Source organism: Mus caroli, chromosome 11 (assembly GCF_900094665.2).
Source record: "Mus caroli chromosome 11, CAROLI_EIJ_v1.1, whole genome shotgun sequence".
Lineage (NCBI taxonomy): Eukaryota > Metazoa > Chordata > Mammalia > Rodentia > Muridae > Mus > Mus caroli.
Window position 1 is genome coordinate 94,316,726 of NC_034580.1, and position 18,858 is coordinate 94,335,583.

The 18,858-nt window shown below is 43.1% G+C and overlaps 1 protein-coding gene across 1 annotated transcript in view; it reads right to left on the reverse strand.

The window, feature by feature from the left end:
* The window catches only part of Ikzf3 (IKAROS family zinc finger 3), an 82,483-nt gene extending 65,425 nt beyond the window's left edge, over positions 1–17,058 (reverse strand). The window contains exon 1 of the mRNA XM_021176806.2: positions 16,771–17,058. Within this exon, the coding sequence (XP_021032465.1) occupies positions 16,771–16,777 (7 nt within the window). The 5' untranslated portion in view covers positions 16,778–17,058. The remainder of the gene's footprint in view (positions 1–16,770) is intronic.
* Between the last annotated feature and the right edge of the window lie 1,800 nt (positions 17,059–18,858).

Below are 18,858 nucleotides of genomic sequence, written 5' to 3' on the forward strand. Positions count from 1 at the left end.
CAGATGGCTGTACACCTGCCTCTATCGCCTAAGAGTATTAAATAGTCACCACCCACTTAGGGACGCTCCCTAACAGACTTCTCTTCAGGGATCAGATTTCCAGTCACTGGTTTACTTGGTAGAAGATGCGGACGCTAAGGAGAACAGAATGGCAAACCAGATAGAACTTGTCCTGAAGTGCTCAGTGTGAGCTGCGCTCAGCCCTCAACCACACAGGCAATACCTCAGCGCCAGCCTTTAGTTGTCCTCACGACGGTAAACCGACACTCTTATGTCCAAGCCTCCTTTTAAAATATTAGTTTCTCTTATCTAAAATGTCCACTTTTGCTTTCTGGATAAATCTTTGGAAATTTAATTAATACTTTGGACTGTAATTATGGAGGCTAGCATGTCTGTAAAGCCCTCTGTCGGGCCTCATAGCCAACACCACAGGCATTCCTGATATGTCACCAGAGGATGAAAAGTGACCCTAATAGCAAAAAACCATGAGGAGATGTCTTTAGCAGGTCAGCAATCCTCCCTGTCACCTGGTGCTTGCATGTCCTTGAACATTCTCTCGAGATACAGTCTCTTTCCAACAACACTGAGGTCTTCATCGTTTGTGTGTTTGTGTCCTTCCTTAAAAACATCTAAAATGCCCACTTAAGGTCATAAGGTCCTAGCTGGGTTTGGGGTTCATGCAGGGTAAGCCATTACTCACATGCTACCTCTTAGTCCCCTGACCACAATGAGTGCTTGCTTATGGAACCATTTTTGTTGGTACCTGATCTTTCAAATAAAAAGGGGGTGGGGAGGCTCAAGCATTGAGCTAGGTCAGACAGTGAGGGATCTTTTCATCCAACGCCACTGCTGCTGTATGGGAGCAATGGCATTTACAACTGTACCCATTTTACAGACAAGATTCAGACACAGGAGCCAGGCATGGTGGTGCACACCCCTAATCCCCTGCACTCGGGAGCCAGGGACAGGTGAATCTCCGAGTTCAAGGCCAACCTGTCCACAGAGTGAGTGTCACTGTTGTTTGGGGGGACCTTAATCCATGCTTTTCAATGCTCCCTGTGTGGGTTACAATGTTCAAAGGCCACACTGAGCAGTGACCTCCAGGTCCTAATGCTTTCAAACATCTCAGGTGACTGAGTGTGCATTACTGCAGATGGAGGCAAGAGGAGAAAGGAAGAGAACACATCAGAAAGCTAGGGAATCCCTCCAACCAGGAAACTCTTCCTTCCCTGAGTCCCAGGACTAAGGGCAAACGATTAAGAAATATGAAATCTTTTTAAAGAAAAACAGATAGATTGCAGCCATGGTAGCTGTTCGCCTTATCCTGCCCTTTTATATAAAGTATTCAATATTCCCCTAAAATAAGGATCTAATGGGGAGCTACACTATGGGTCCCAGAAGAACTGCAGACAATTATTAATAAAATAACAAGTATTTTATTTATACTGGATATCCAGTGTTATTTTTCCTGTGAAGTCAGTTACCCTAAATATGAATATTTATGTGTTTCTAGTTTACCAATTGTTTCTACTAATTTCTTGGATGTCACATGCCACCAAATGAATGTGAAAAAAATTGGAAGAATGGGCATTTCCTGTCATGCCAATTAAAGGAAAATATTCTCGCTTAAATGACGGAGCCCACTGTGTTCACACTGAGGCTTTTGTGTTCTAACTGTAAAATGCCTGGTTTCACTGTAACAGCATAACTTAAAGTATATCTGGCTGAGCATGGTAGCAAGTGCCTGTAATACTAGCATCTGGGACATAGAGCCAGAAGAGTCAACAGTTCACAGTCAGCCTCAACTGCATTGCCAGTTCAAGGTCAGCCTGGGAGAAACAGTGAGATCTGGTCTCAAGAAAAGACAAAAACACAACGGAAAGCTGCACTGCCTTTGAAACAGTGCTCCATTTAACACTACTATTTTTCATTAAACATTTGTACAGGAAATGATGAGCATACCTTTAGCCTAGTGGACTCCATTAGAGCTCTAAGGTTCTTGCATGCTCAAACTTTTCCTGTGTGAATACATGAGACTGGGCTGGCTGTGGTGCTGGATGCCTGTAAACTCAGTACTCAGGAGGCAAAGACAGGCAGATCCCGATAAATTCCAGGACAGCCTAGCCTACACGGACAGTTCCAGGCCATCCAGGACTACATAGCAAGACTCTATCTAAAACAAATAATAAAGTTGTGAGATATGAATTATGTTGTATGTTATGTGTTGCCACTAAACATATAAATATAAAAACGGAACGAAATAGGAATTCTCCTCATCAAATAAACGAGTATGTTAGTTACAGAAGAGAAGAAAATATTTACCTCTGACAAGTTACACACTTCCAAACATTAAAAAAAAAAAAATCACAGACTTGGGCTAGAGATCTAGATTAATTAGTATAGTGCTTTTGAGCTCTCACAAGGCCATGGGTTCAGTCTCCAGCACCCCCCCATAAATAGGGTATAGTGGCATGTACCTACAACCCAAGCGTTTGGAGATGGAAGCAGGAAGGACCAAGAGTTCAAGGTCATCCTTGGCTACATAAGCAATTTGAAAAGTCAGCCTAAGATATGTGAGCCATTATCAAAAAGAAAGAAAGGGAGGGAGGGAGGGAGGGAAGGAGAGAGGGAATTACCCAGAAATATTAGGTCTAGGAACATATCAAAGAGGAATGAGTTTATTTACCCAGAAAAGATATATATATATANATATATATATATATATATATATATATATATATATATATATATACAGATCAAATATATATCAACAAAGATGGATTAATAAATTGTATATTTCTATTTTATATTATACAATAATAAAAGATGTTGCTGTACTATAAATATAATACATGTGGATCTTCAAAATATATGGAAAAAAAGAAGACAGGAACAAATCAAAAAACATGTACTACATGAGTCTGTTCCAATGGAATCCAAACACAAATAACCCTCATCTATATGGTAGAAACCCAAACGGTGTTTAATGAGCATAAAGGGAGAGCGTAACTATAGATCAGTGCAAGGAAACATTTTTGGTATGATAAACAGTCCACCGTTTTGTTTTGTTTTGTTTTGTTTTGAGACAGGGTTTCTCTGTATAGCCTTAGCTATCCCGGAACTTGCTCTGTAGACCACGCTGGCCTGAAACTCAAGAGATTTGCCTGCCTCTGCCTCCTGAGTGCTGAGATTAAAGGCATGCATCTGTCCCATCTTTTGATCTAGAAGGATGTGTGTGTTTATGCATGCATATATGTATATATAAAATGTGTGTGTGTGTGTGTGTGTACACTTTATTGTAGGTTAATTTAAAAAAAAATCATTGAAGGGCCAACAAGATGGCTCAGCAGGTAAAGGTGTCTTCCTGCCAAGCCCGATGATCTGAGTTTGAGCCCATATCATGGACTCACACAGTGGCTGGAGAGAACCAACTCCTACAAGCACACCCACATAAATAAAATGTAAGTTTTAAAATGTCAAATCTACCACACAGGAAAACCTTGTCTTGAAAAAAACGACAACAAAATGTCAAATCCACTGAACCAAACAAACAGCCTCAAATCTGGAACCTCGGGAATGGGGTTACAGGAGAAACCTCCCACTTTGAACAGGAAATAGACTTTCAGGGCCGGGGAGATGATCCAGCTGTTCAACAGCATTTGGTGCTCTCGCAGAAGACTCGGGTTCAGTCCCCAGCACCCTGGTGGCTGCTCACAGCCATCTGTCATTCCAGTTCTAACGGATCCAGCACCCTCCTCTGGCCTCTGCGGGCACCAGGCACATATGCAGAGTGATACGGCCATCCTGTGGCAAAACAGAATTCCTAGGAGGTTACAGCCAGTGCTGTTCAACCATTATCAGTCAGCCACAAACAGAAATGTTTGCTGAGACAGCCCAAACTCCAAGATAGTCTGTGTTACTTGAGCAGACAATTCCAAGAGAGGAGAGACTACAGAAGCCCAGGTAGCTCCCCACAGCTACAACAATTTCCTTATTCCCAAGTCCTCTATAAAAGGTCCAGGCCAGTTTCCCCTTGGTAGATTCTGCAGTCCTGTGAGAGAGGCTGCCCCTTGCCATGTGTGCTTGAGGTCAGACCCTGGTCTCTTTCCTGATCTTTGTCTCTTTGTTCCACAGTCCATGCTGCACTTCCATACACGTGCGCCAAACATTCATGTACATAAAATAAAAATGAATAATTTTTAAAAATCCAGACGTTAAAAGGGTTTTATTATACAGTCTTTATTGTATAAGATGGTCAGTAATCTACTAAGTGCTCTAAATAGCTTTACAATTCTCACGAGGAGGTACTGGTTCACATATTGTAATGGTCTGGATGTCATCTGAGGGTATCCTAAGGGTCTGCGTGCAGAAGGCTTGTTCTCAGGGTGGTAGTATTAGTATTTAAAAATTGTAGTGTGGTAGACGGCCCCTGGGGCACTGAGAACACTGTCCCGAAAGGGCATGAATGCAGCTCTCATGGGATACCCTTAGTAGCATTGTCTCTCCTTTCTCCCCTCCCCTCCCCTCCTCTCCCCTCCCCTCCCCTCTTTCTTCCTTCCTTTCTAGGTGTATGGGGTATGGGTATTTTGCCTACATGCATGTTTGTGCACCATGCATGTACAGTGCCCTCAGAGGTTGGAAGAGGATGCTGGATCCTCTTGCAATGGAGTTACAGATGGTTGCCAGCTGTCATGCTGGGAAGCGAACCTGGGTCTTTTGCAAGAGCAGCAAGCGCTCTTCACAGCTGCACTATCTCTAAAGCCACAACCCCCTTGGTAGTTCTTAAGAGACAGTTGCTGTTGTTTTCCACGACATGTCTGCAGTAAATTAAGAGGGCTATAAGAGAAGCCCGCCTTGTCCCCACTACCCTCCATCTCAGCTTCTGGGTTTGAGATAAGCCCTCTCGTCCCTATACATAGCCCACCATAATGTAATATCACCTATGTCATGCAACAGCGACTAAATCAATGGTGTTACCTAGCCTTGAACTTTACACATGTAAAACTATGAATTAAATAAGCCCCCCCCCCTTTCACATGTAGCCTGCCTCCCATCTTCATTGCAGTACATCTCCTGCATGTCCAACTGTAACAGCCACACTCTCATCTCACTACTGAGTCTCCAGGGGGAAGGATCTGCTGGCAGCATTTTTGCTTCTGTTCCCACTTCTGTTGCTGACCAAATGAACTATTTCTTGGGGCTTTGAGTCCCCCTCTCTCAGAACTCTCTCTTCAGGAGATCCCATTCATTCTCCTGGCTTCAAATACGATGGGTGGGCTGAGGATGGCCACACTCCTATCTTAGCCAGGCCCTTCCTCGAGTGCCCAGCCCCTCAGCCACTGTTTTCTGTATGACTCCTTCATTTTATTTCCTAAATAGTATTTAGCATAATTCTAATTGATTCCATTGTCGCTCCCTCTTCTTCAGATCTTTTTTCCTTGCCTGACTAAATCCATGAGAACCAAAGCCCAGTCTTCCCTCTTCAACGTAAACCAGTACTTTGCAGAGATGACTGGTAGGAGGAATTCAATACATAGTTTTTAAAGAATCTAGCCGGGCATAGCAGCACATGCCTTTAGTCCCAGCATTTGCAAGGTAGAGAGGCAGGAGGATCTCCGTGAGTTCTGGCCAGCCTGATCTACACAGTGAGTTCCAGGGCAGCTAGGGCTATACAGAGAGATCTTGTCTTAAAACAAACTTCATTGTAGGGTGTGTACACGTCGGGGGTGCTCATGCTGCAGCATGTATATCCGGGTCAGAGAGCAACTTTGAAGAACTGGTCCTTTCCTTCAACCTTTACAGGGTTCTGGGCATGGCGAGCGCCTTTACCTGCTGAGGCGTCTTGCTAGTCTCCCAGTAAGTAATTTTTGAATGAAGTTCAAATTTCTGAATACAGTCCTGAGTTTTGAATCACAGTGTATAATAAGCACTGTCTCACACGACTAATCAAAACAAAATATCAGAAAGCTTTCTCTAGCCTAGTGAAATAGATCTATAACTCCAGCTACTCGGAGTTATACTTGGGTCACTTGGAGGTAACCCAAGACCTGTCTAGGAGACAGAATGAGTTCAAGTCCAACCTGCGCAACTTAGTAGGACTCTGTCTCAAAATAAAATGTAAGCAGAGTGCACAGTTACCTAGCATGTGAGAAGGTTCAACCAAAACAAAAAGCAAACAAACAAACAAAAAGGCTTCCATCATTCATCCTTTTGTTGGTAGTGCTGATTTTTTGTTTTGTCACTAAATTGTCCTTGAACTCACGGCAATTCTCCTGCTTTAGATTCTCAAGTACTGGAGTACAGGCATGAGCTTCCGTGCCCTGAGTAACTTTTACAATGATTATTTAAGCCAGATATGTTGGTGTATACACAAAATCTCAGTACTCGGGAGCAGGAGGAATGAGAGAGCCAGCCTGGTCTACACAGATAGTTCTAGAATAGCAAAGGTTACTTAGTAAGAATTTTCCAAATAAGTAAATGAGGCAGTTAAGAACACTCACTACTTTTCCAGAGGACCCAGGTTCAATTCCCAGTACCCACTTGGCACTGTTTGTAACTCCAGTTCCATCGGATCTGACAGTTTCACACAGACATGTGGGCAAACATCAATGCACATTAAAAAAAAAAAAACAGATAAACTCTAAACATAAGATAAAATCGGCATTTAAATGACACGCTAAATCTATGTATAGCAATAAACCCTCCACTGGCCGCAACACGTGCTAATGATAGGTTTTGCCGATGTTAGTCTAATCAAGAGCAATGCGTGTCAGACCTTCATGTACACAGGATTTTCCAGGGATCTGAGTGAAGGTCCTGGATCAATCTGTCTAGTCCACACTTCTGCACTTACAACAATTCCCAGTGATGCACTCCAGGAGGATGCTCTTGGTCTATGGTTCAGACAAGAATGGCTGCCATAGGTTCACATTTGAATACTTGAGCCCCAGTTTGTGGGACTGTTTGAGAAGGACTAGGAGGTGCGCCCCTGTTGTGAAAAGTGTGTCACTGAGGTGGCCTTTTGGGATTTTAAAAGACCCCACCTCTCTTAGAGCCCTCTCTTTCCGCCTGTGGTCATGGACCAAGGCATGAGCTATCACTCTCAGCTGTCCCTTCACTCAGTCACCATGGGCTCTAACCCTCGGAAACTACAAAATCCTCTTTTGTAAGCTGCCTTGGTCATGGTATTTTATTGCTACAACAGAAGAATAACTAAAGGCAGTATACAACCAAGGCTTTGATGAGGCCTTGTAAAGGATTTGTGGACCAACCCAAACATTAGCAGGGCCCTGATTCTGGGCCTTTTTTTTTTGGGTGCGGGAGCCTTTTTTGAGACAGGGTTTTTCTGTGTAGCCCTGGCTATCCTGTCCTGAAACTCACTCTGTAGACCAGACTGGCCTTGAACTCAGAGATCCACCTGCCTCTGCCTCCCAAGTGCTGGGATCAAAGGTGTGCGCCACCCTCTGGCTTCTGTGTCTATTTTTAAGTACGCTGATTTCATATACATTATCTTTACTCTGTGGCTGGATGGTCTCTCGTGATAGAATAAACTATGTATCTGAAAGTTGTTTCCCACCCCACTTTAGGTCAATCATTCCTACCAAGACCTAGTACCCTCCTTCAGAAAAAATATTTGTATATCTTTTTTTGTTTGTTTGTTTTTGTTTTTTGAGACAGGGTTTCTCTGTGTAGCCCTGGCTGTCCTGGAACTCACTCTGTAGACCAGGCTGGCCTTGAACTCAGAAATCCGCCTGCCTCCTGAGTGCTGGGATTAAAGGCGTGCACCACCACGCCCGGCTGTATATCTTTTTTATTGTCATGGTTTTATTGCCTTCTGACAGATAAGTTTCCTATATTTCAGAGTGTAAATGCACCAGCACCATTATTCTAGGAACCAGAGACATAAGGCAACAGAGGCATCTGTAGGATTGCCCTTACAAGGGACACACTTCCGTACAGGAGACAGGCACGCTGATAATGGTGAACGTATCGGCTGTGAACTGAACAAGAAAAGCATCCTCTCTCCACGAACGTGGTACTTACAATCCTGGACAAGTCAGAGTGCGCTCTACCCATACAAAAACACTTTGTATATAAACATAAAATGGGGTGAGAGCCTGCAGGTGGTGAGACGCTGACCTGTGGAAGCGAACCCTGGAATGAGCAGCGGCTTCTTCACAGAGAGCAGGCAGAGGAGCCCTGATGGGTGGGTGAGGAGCTGCACCTGTGGCAGGGCTCGTAACAGCGTTGGAAAACCAAGGAAACTTGGTCTGGGTTTGAGAGAGATGGGAGTTGAGTTCATTTTTGGACTTGGTGAGTTGGAAGAGAAACATTACAAAAATAGGCAGTTAAAGAAAATGTGTGTTCTGGGAACACCCTCGACGCAGAAGGGGCAATATTGGAAGACAGAAAACACCACTGGAAAGACACTGGGAAGCTACACTGTGAAGTGTTCTGGGTAGGTGACTGACATTCTGTTGTGGGTCAATCACTCCTGCAGCCATCCTCAAAATAGATTAAGGGTGGTAAGTCTAGATACAAGGTTAGCAGTAGGAGGGGAAAGCATGTGACATTTTGAGTCAGTAGTATTTCCCCTGAGTCAGTAGTAGTCCCCCTGGGACCCTGTAGGTCCCAGGGGGCCACCAGGGGTGATGACCTCTGCCAGAGAGAAACTGGGCCTAACAGGGGTCTCCTGCTCCCTCCCTCTCTTATCTGGACACTGCACTCACATCTGGGCTTCATCAGCCTCTATTGAAAAGTAAACACAAGTTGTGTCTCATTTTTGCCTCTAATGCTAACTCTTGGTGAACTAACAGTATACAATCCATAGGTCCTTGGGCACATGCCTTTAATCCCAGCACTTGGGAGATGGAGCAGGAAGATCAAATCAAGTCAGCCTGAGCTACCCAATGAGAGCCTTGTCAAACAATGAAGGGCTGAGGAGCAGTTAACAGTGTTTGCTGCTCCCCCAGGGGTCCTGTCTTTGGTTCTCAGCACCCACTTCTATAACTCCAATTTCAGGGGACCTAAAGCCTCATAAAAATCTAAAGGCAGGTATGGTGGCACACACCTGTAGGTCCAACGGTTTAGGGGCAGAAGCAGAAAGATGAGGAGTTGAAGCCCAACATAGCAGGGTTAAAGCAGCCTGGATATGAGACCTTGTCTCAAAGCAAAACAAGCACAAAAAAGAAACTATAAAAATTCTATGAAGCCGGGCAGTGGTGGCGCATGCCTTTAATCCCAGTACTTGGGAGGCAGAGGCAGGCAGATTTCTGAGTTCGAGGCCAGCCTGGTCTACAGAGTGAGTTCCAGTACAGTCAGGGCTACACAGAGATACCCTGTCTCAAACAAACAAACAAACAAACAAACAAACAAACAAACAAAGAATTCTATGAATTATATCAGTTATTAGGATATAATTTTATTCCTTATACCTCTATCATATGTTGTTTAGCTGTTTTATTTAGAGGTAACCAGGACACATTAGGTCACTGGTGTTTGTAACAGCTATTGGTGAAGTCCTTAGACAAATACAAATTCCTACCTTCCAGTGAGCTGTGCATGCCATACTGTTGGCTTGGCATACTCAGAAACTATGTACTTGATTGTGTATTCTGGGCTCCTGGCCCTTTTAATTCAAATTTGAGAAGTAAGATTTATTCCACTTAAATCATTACATCTATAAATCATAACACTTAACAAATTATCATGTCTTATGTTTTATATGTATTATAATTTACAAAGATACAAAGCAACTAGCTACATTTTCAAATGCAAGGATTGATTTTTTTAAAAAAAGATTTCTTTTTGTTTGTATGTGTGCCCATGCACTTGGATGCATATACATGCGGGTACCAGTGGGGGGCAGAAGTGGGTGTTGGAGCTCCTGGATCTTGACTAGAGGTGCCTGGGAATGGAACTCTGGTCCCCTCAGGAACAAAGAGCACTCTTAAGCAATGAGCCATCTCTCCAGCCTTGAAGGGTTGATTTAAAAAAAAATTTTTTTGAATTCTTGCTTATCAGCTTCGTGACTTCATTTCTAGAATGTATGAAAATGCTAAAATGTTATCCTAATCCTTGCATCTACTCACACATACATTCTCATTTATTCAGAGAAATTCTTATAATAATAGCAAACAGCCTGAAGATGGGGCTGGTTGGCAGACCGCTTGCCTAGTATGCATGAAGCCCTGGATTCTGTCCCAGGACCAAGTAAACCTGGTGCGATGACGCACACTTGTAATTTCAGGGGGCAGGGTGGGGAGGGACCATTGACAAGTTAGTCGGATCCTAAGTTCAAGGCGACAGACAGTTCGAGGCCAGCATCACATACATGAGACCCTATCTCAAAGAAGGAGAGAAGATGGGATGGAGAGGAGAGGGAGGGAGGAGAAGAGAAGGTGCTGCAGAGAGAGATCAAGAGCCCTGGCTTTTCTTCCAGAGGACCAGGGTTCAATTCCCATCATCATCATGGTGGGTCACAGCCACCTATAACTCCAGTTCCAGGGCATCTGATACTCTCTTCTGGCCTTTTTAAGCACCGGTCACATACGTGGTGCAGACATACATGCAGGGAAAACACTCACATACATAAATAGTAGCATGCAGATGTGTGTTTGTTAGGACTGTATAAAATGCCCCTGTCCTGATGCAAAGACTCACAAAGCAAGAGCCACTTCACACCATGCATGGGCCTGAAGCTGGGGTCACAGGATTGGGTGGGAGCCCCTAACTTGGCAACAGCAAAACAGTTCTGAATGCAATGACCACAAATTAAGTCATAATGGAAGTATAATGAATCCTCGGTGTTTGTAGCAGGACTCAGCCGTGTCCCACCGTGCAACCTCAAAGGTAGCCTTGGTTCTAAACCTAGTGTATGACACTTGGCATTGTGTATACCATCAAGCCACAACGGCCAGTCAGCATCGTCTGAAACACCCTGGGTCAAGCCAGAGTCTACTTAATACTATGAACCGCAGCAGCAATGTGGGGTTGGTTTGTTTCATTTGGGGGAGGACTCGAGGACAAGAAACCCTTGTCCTGGAACTTGCTCTGTAGACCAGGCTGGCCTCACAAAGATCTGCCTGCCTCTGCCTCCCAAGTGCTGGATTAAAGGCATGTGCCTGGCTTTTGTTTGTTTGTTTGTTTGAACTATGTACGGTTTTCTCCTTTTATGGGACTATAATGGTTTAATTAGGGAAAATACTTTTAATATTTGCTGACCATCGTTCTTCGGCGTTATCAGTGGTAAGTTGGTGTATCTTTGGATTGGATTGGAGGAGAGTGAATGGCTTTTTAAATTGCTATTGGAGGGTTGTCTGGCTCAGCAATTAAGAGCGCTTTCACAGAGGGCACATCTGTTCTCAGCACCCACATAAGGTGATTTACAACCTCCTGTAACTCCAGCTCCAGTGGCTCTCATGCCCTCTACTGGCCTCCACAGGCACTACACTCACCTACACATAGACACACACATTTGATAAAAAATAAAAATAAAAATAAAAATAAGTTATAAAATTGCTGTTTGAGTTGCTGAACTCAACCACTAAGTGAATTTTGGCTTGAGATTAGACAATAATTTCTGAAATAGCCCTAAACACATTGGCCATTTTGTTCTATGTGTTTATACGAAGCACTGTTTTCAGTATTGACAACTATTAAAAAAAAATCAATCAAGTCCAGAAAATATTGACAATACTCTGTCCTGCCATATTAAATACTTGACCAAGATCTAATTCCTCTGTAAAAACAATCATATCCATTTCATTAATATGAAATGTTTAACATCGCCTTAATAAGTGATAAAATTATATGAGTAGTTATTTTAAAATAAATTTATTTGCGATTTATTACGATCCAGTGTATGATTTGTATACCTGTTTTTTTTTATCTATACATACATAAAAATTTACCAGACGTAAGGGGTTTTGAGTGAGCAAAGCTTGAGTGAGCAAAGCTTGAGTGAGCAAAGCTTGAGTGAGCAAAGCTTATGAAGTGCAGGTTTGCTGTGAATAGTTTCTTCCCCCTGGCCCCCTTGACTCTACTGCACATAACAGATCTAGACAAATACTTCTTGCAAACTGTTGGTCCATGTGCTTCTCAAAGTTTGACTGCTAGAACCTAACACCCACAGTACCAAGATGGAGTTAGGAAGCTATGTGTAACAAAGGAAGTTACATAGCTCTGGGAACCAGGGGCTTAATATCAGACAGCCGTAATTGCCACAGAACTCACTGCTATGTGGTTGGAGCAGAGAACCAACTCCCACACTATGACCTCTACAGTGTGCTGGGCATGTGTGTGTGTGTGTGTGTGTGTCCCCCACCCCCGCCCAGCTAAATGTAATAGAAAATTTAGATGAACATAATAAAAGCTATTTTTTGGCACTGCTTTCTTCACTGAGTACAACAAACTCTGAAAGCCTTCTACACACCAGGCACTGGGCAAACAGAAGTAAAACTTAAGGAATGGGAAGATGACAAGAGGACCTGAGCTTGGGTCCCCAGCACACGCATAAGAAGCCATGTGTGGCAGTGTGTGCCAGCATTCCCTGTAGTGTGGAAGCAGAGACGAGAGGATTCCCAGGACCTTCTGATCAGCTACTCCAATGGAATGAGTGAGCTTCCTGTCCACTGAGAATCCCTGCTTCAAAAATAAGAGGGAGAGACACAGGGGGGAACACCTGCCACCAACCTCTGGCCTCCATATACATACACACACATGTTTACACACATGCACAAAACACTCATACAAGCACAAAAATAAACAAATAAGTTATTAAAAATAGTCGCTCACGGAGTGTGGTAGCCACCTGCAATCCCAGACCCCAAGAGGCTGAAGCAGGAGGATCACGTATTTGAGAGTAGTTTAAGTTACACCATGAGACCCTCTTTCAGCAACAACAAAGCATGAAGCCCATAGGAAGGATAAAGAAATTCACCATTTTCATATACCACAGTAGAAGTACCTACAGAAAGGAGAAGGCTTTGGCAAAACTGGAGGAGAATACGGCACTGGTTAGGGGTGAGAACCAGAAGGCAGTAGAGAGACATCAAAGGTTATCAGTAGAGTGTCCTTGGTGATGGTGCTTGAGCAGAGCCTTGAGACCTGAGTAGTTGGGGGGGAGGGGCAAGGTTGTTAGGAAAGACGTGGAAGTGTGAAACACACTATTAAGTTATAGAAAGACCATCACATCCTACCAGAACCCATGACACTTCTATGGCTGTGGTTGCTCAACTTTGATATTTTAAACCTCTACACACTCATATTATGAAGCAAGAAAGCACCACCTAGAAGCTAAGTCTCTGCTACTCCCTGACATCTAGAACACGGAAAAGGACTCAAAACTGGAAAAAGAAAATGACTACCATAAATTCCACAAACTGAACTAAACAAGAGAAGTCAACATCTTTAAAAAAAAAAAAAAAGATAGCATAATAAAGAACTATTTAATGCAAGGGCATCCAGTTCTGTGCTGTTGTAAATCTCCCATGGGAATGAAAGCTAGAACAGGTTCCCCGTAGTCTATAGGATGACCCAGAAGCACTGAGGTCATGTCCTGATATGCACCTTGTTTAAAAAGCAGGAAGCAGGGTTGGGGATTTAGCTCAGTGGTAGAGCACTTGCCTTGCAAGCCCAAGGCCCTGGGTTCGGTCCTCAGCTCCGGAAAAAGAAAAAAAAAAAAAAAAGCAGGAAGCTGTATAAAATATATACACATTTGAGATGGGAGAGATACCTCAGCAGTTAAGAACACAAGCTGTCATTACAGGAGACTAGTTCTGTTCCAAGCATGTTCGTGGTGGTACACAACCTCTAACTCCAGTTCCACGGGACCCTATACCCTCGTCTGCCCTCCATGAGCACTGTGGGCACCGGACATGCATGTGTTACATATATGTACATGCAGGAGAAAGATGAATACACATGAAATACAATAAATAATTTATGTAAAAGAGATACACCTTTAAAAAAATCTTTGCATATGGTTAACGTGAAGACTTTACAACAAGCACGAAACCCATGGGAAAGTCAGCCTTGTGAATCGCCTGTTCTCTGAGCCACTCCGGATAAAACCGCTGCTGTGGTAGTATGGACGGACGTAGTGTCACAGAGCCATGCAGCATTGGTGGTCCCTAGCCTTGGGTACAAATACCCCAGGGAGTATTGTGGGGAGACAAATGCTATCAGTTTTAATTTGGTAAACTCAATTTGGTAACCTCTTCAGTTTTACATGAAAGATTACTTTTTAATGAAAAGACACAGCCTTAAAAAAAATAGATAGAGCCTAAGATCTCTATTTTAAAGGCTTATTTCATCTGACATCTCCACACAGAGAACGTTCCTCCCAAATCTGTTGATGATTGCAAAGACAAATGGGTGAAAAGGTGATAGGAATGAAGGAATAACTGTGTGCTCTTGCAGTTCACAATAACTGTGGCATATTAGGCAGAAACAAAGGCATCTGACATGAGAAGATATATAAAGCATTTTTAAGTCAGACATTTTTATGACATACATTCTTCTATCAGTAAGACAGAGCGCTATGATACAAGTCAAATCTCTCTAACAACAAATGTCAAAATAGTACAAAGTATCTTATTTTAAATATCAAAAACATGAGTCAACAAGATGCTGTGAGTCCTATAATCTCATCACTCAGGAAACTAAAACAGGGGGATTGCCATGAGCTCAAGGCCAGCCTGGGCTATAGTGAGTCCAAGGCTAACCCTGCATTGTCTCAATAAACAATCAAAATTAGCCAGATTATTCTAATTAGTCTAGATTATTTTTAGTTATTTTACTGCATCAACTATTCTAACCTCAAGGACCTAACATTAGAATGACCAAACTCACACATTAACCTTTTTTTAGTTTGCTTTTATTTAAAGACTGAATTTGTATATTAAATATACTATATGATATCTATCTCTTTGTATCTATTTAATCTAGTCATCCACACTCATAACTTCTTTAAATCATTAACCTATATTCTATACATTCTTTTCTCACGTACAGTCTACAAATGCTGGACTACACAAGTTTTCATTGCTTTTTTCTTCAGGAAGTCTTTATGGGTCCTACTGAAGAGCCTGGTAAGTAGACCCATGTCCTAAACTATGCTATTTAGCTTAGTGTCTGTATTGCATCTTGAATAACTAATCAGCTAATAGCATTTGCACAAAAATACTCCAATTGTGGGTTTACATTATTCCTAATAAACGACACGGTTAAAACTAGGACATGGTATTGGAGAACTAGCCAGCAACTTCAGGAAAAGAGATTATTTGTAATAATTAAAGCATGGGAGCTCGTTTAAAAATAAAGTTTCCTATAGTATACACCATGCCAACCTCCCCCCCCCCGTTCTTGGATGAGTAAACTTTTACATGTAAAATATTACATTTCATAGATCATTGTTTAAATGTCAAAACACTTTGAAGTTATTTTTTAAACTTTGACACTAAAACATTAGAAGTATACAGGGTTTTTTTTTTCCCCACAAGAAAATGTTTGAAGCATCATTCAACATCGGACATTTAAAAGCTTTGCATTACCACTTGCCATTTTACTGAGAGAGAGAAAAAAAATATGTTTACATTAGTCAAAGCAGGAAGAAGAAGAAAAGAAGAAGGAGACGAAGAAGAAGAAGAAGAAGAAGAAGAAGAAGAAGAAGAAGAAGAAGAAGAAGAAGAAGAAGAAGAAGAAGAAGAAGAAGAAGAAGAAGCAGCAGCCACATCTACCAGCACACCACGCACAAGCTGAGAATTAAGGGCTGTGTTCCACTCAATTGCATTGTGAAACAAGAGCTTTACCATATTTAACTGTGTTCCAAACTTGTTAATCATATTTCATAGCTCCACATACACTAGAACTAACTAAAGATGCCAAAAGATCAAGGTCCGTGTGTTAAAAGAGATTCTTCAACCATCATGAAGAAAGTAACTGTGATATTCATAATATTTACAGACCAACACTTCAATTAGGTAAGTGTCAGTATCTCTCTCCTTTAAACGAATGCAGCACTCAACTTCTGATTTTCTCAGGGCCACCTCTCCTCCCCCAAAGTTGAGCCACATCTTCCATCTTCAGAGTTTTAGAAACACTTGTTGAAAATGTGAAATTGCACTTATCTTAAGGAAGTTCATTCTGCGAGGCTTCTGAGAAGCAAAGCTATAACTTCCGAAATGAATTCAAATGAAACCCTTAACGTGAGCCTTATTTTTGTTTCGGGTTTTTTTTTTTTTTTGGTTTTGTTTTTTGTTTTTTGTTTTATTTTTAAGTTCATATAGAAGCTTGATTTCCAAGCTAACTAACTACAATTGCTAATCATTTTCAAATGTGCCCTTAGCCACTAAGACAGTATTCACAGAAAAGTCACATTACAGAAAAGTAGACACAAGTAACTAAGATTAAACTAATTCCTATGGACACTGAGACCGCGGAGAGTCCCCCCACCCCCAACCCGGGGGAGGGGGAGATTATTCCGTCCCAGGCTTGGTGCCAAACTTAGGGACACCCAAGACTGTTTGTCCTTTGCAGATTTAAGGTGACCTATACATATGCCCCCGTCTCACAACCCCCAAGAAATAAAACTGAAGAGAACTTCGCACTTTCCCAAGTTGGGGGAGGGGGTGTCTGAGAACGGACACGCATTTAAATTAAAAGAAATAAATAGAAGCAAAACCGAGATTCAGAAGGAAGCCAGCCGAGCCTCTGAGCGCGCGCCGCTCCGGCTGCTCAAAGCCCCCAGCGCAGCGGCGCAGAGCTCACCTTCCATGTCGCCGCGGGTCGCGCGGGCTGCAGCTGTCGCTCAGGCTCCGCGGCCGCTCCACGTGCTGCTGCCGTGGGGACCCGCGCGGCTGGCGGGAGATTCCCGGCGCGGGGAGGCCCCGGGACCGCTCGGTCGCGTCGGCGCAGATGCAGGGCGGGAGCTGCCGGCAGCCGGGGCGCGGGGTTAGAGCGGCGCTGGCTGGCGGCCGCTTTAAAGCACGCTCCGAGCGCCGCGGGTTCCGCACCCACTTTTGAATGTCAAGCCTGAGGAACCCTGATCGCGTGGAAACAGTGCCTCAGCGACCGTCTCGGGAAGTCTACTTGAGAAACACCGGGGATGAGGGCGCTGTCGCAAGGAGAGCCGAGCGGTGTGCGCAAGCCCAACTTCCAGATTTGCCTGACACGGAAGGACCTGGAACTTTTTTTATCTAGACTCAGGGATGACAGTCATGAGAACTGTCAGTGAGAACTCACTTCATTGAGTTATTTATGGCGGTCTCCCCCCAACCCCCGCCGCCCTTTGGTTTTTCACTCCAGTTGGAGTGGCCCCGCCACTATGATCCCAGCACTTGAGAGGCTGAGGCAGGAGGATTGCCATCAGTTCCAGGCCAGCCCCACATTACAGTATGAGCCATTTCTCAGAAAACAAACTTTTAAAAAGTCTTTGGTTCAGATTTATAGATAGTTCAAAAGTGCGTTGGCATTTACGGCTCTCCAACTTTTTAACTTGAGGGAACAATTCTCTCATTTTGCTGTCCTTTCTGAGAACTGGTTGGTTTGCCAGCGCTGCAAAAAGAAAAGAAGAAAAAAAAAAAAAAAGACAGCAGTACATATGTGTGTTCATTTCCTACGAATCTTCTTTCTTCTAAATAGGACACTTTACAAAAATCCACCTATGATGTGTCAGAAGAATAAAGAGTGAAGCTATGTGGGGTAGAGGGACTAAGTCAAGGGAAGGTGTTGGTTCACAGAGGCTTACCGATCAACATCCTTTCCCATCATCTACACTTTAGAGAGGAAAGCATTTGACAGGAGGGAGGGGGAAGGGGAACTAAAGGCAGAACACTTTTTCAAAGCTCAGCAGTTCATCACGCTGAAGTCCTAAGAGACAGGGCTCAAAGGGGCATTTCTAACGATGCCAACAGTGTGGAAGGAATGGTACCACTTCCATCATCTTGTTTGTTACACAAATATATTTGAAGCCAGGTATGGGGGTGCAACACCTTTGATCCCATCACTGGGAAGGCAGAGGCAAGGAGATCCCCATGAGCTTGAAGCCTTCCTGAGCTGCACATTGAGTTCCAGGACAGCCAAGGCTTTATAATAGAGAGACCCTGTCTTCAAAAAGACCGACAGATGTGTGCACTGCGCGCACACGCACACATTTGAGAGGGAAGGTTGAGGACTGTACATCAGTCATCTAACTGTACCTGAAGAAAATCATACTTCTGAGCTAAGCAAGCACACTGAAAACATGAACCTGGGCTCACTTTAACTAGTGCCTTGGTATATAGGCAGTCTGTGAACTCTATATTCTATGTTTGTGTACATATGCATATATAACACAAGTGGCTCACGTTGTCTCTGAGATCACAGAACCATAGCAGCATCTCCACTGACATGAGTTCTGCAGGACAATATGGAGCTCTGAGACATTCTAAGGTTTAATAAACACTAAGGTTTAATTTTAGTACTGAAAAGGGGAAATTTGTTGTTTGTTAGTTTCTAAAAGCAAAAATAGCACGTCAAAAGTAGCAGAAGAGGAACTGTAAACTTTCACAGGGATGAGAAGGATGAATAGTTAATTGGTTATTTAAAAGACAGAGAGAAACTTGGGGGTTTCTGTTACAATGTTCTCTATACAGAACAGTAGTAAACTGTTACCATGCTGTTTGCTGCTTATTCCAGTCTCTCCAGATACTTGAAGAGACAAACAAAAAGCAGAGGGGTACAACCATTTGTGAAGCAATTCTACCCTCAAGTGGGTGGAGCATAAATCTCTCCTCTTTAAGTACAGTATTGTGGGCAAGGGGTAACCTTCTATGGAGTAACCTGACAAATATTTAATGCATTTAACATTAAAAGTGG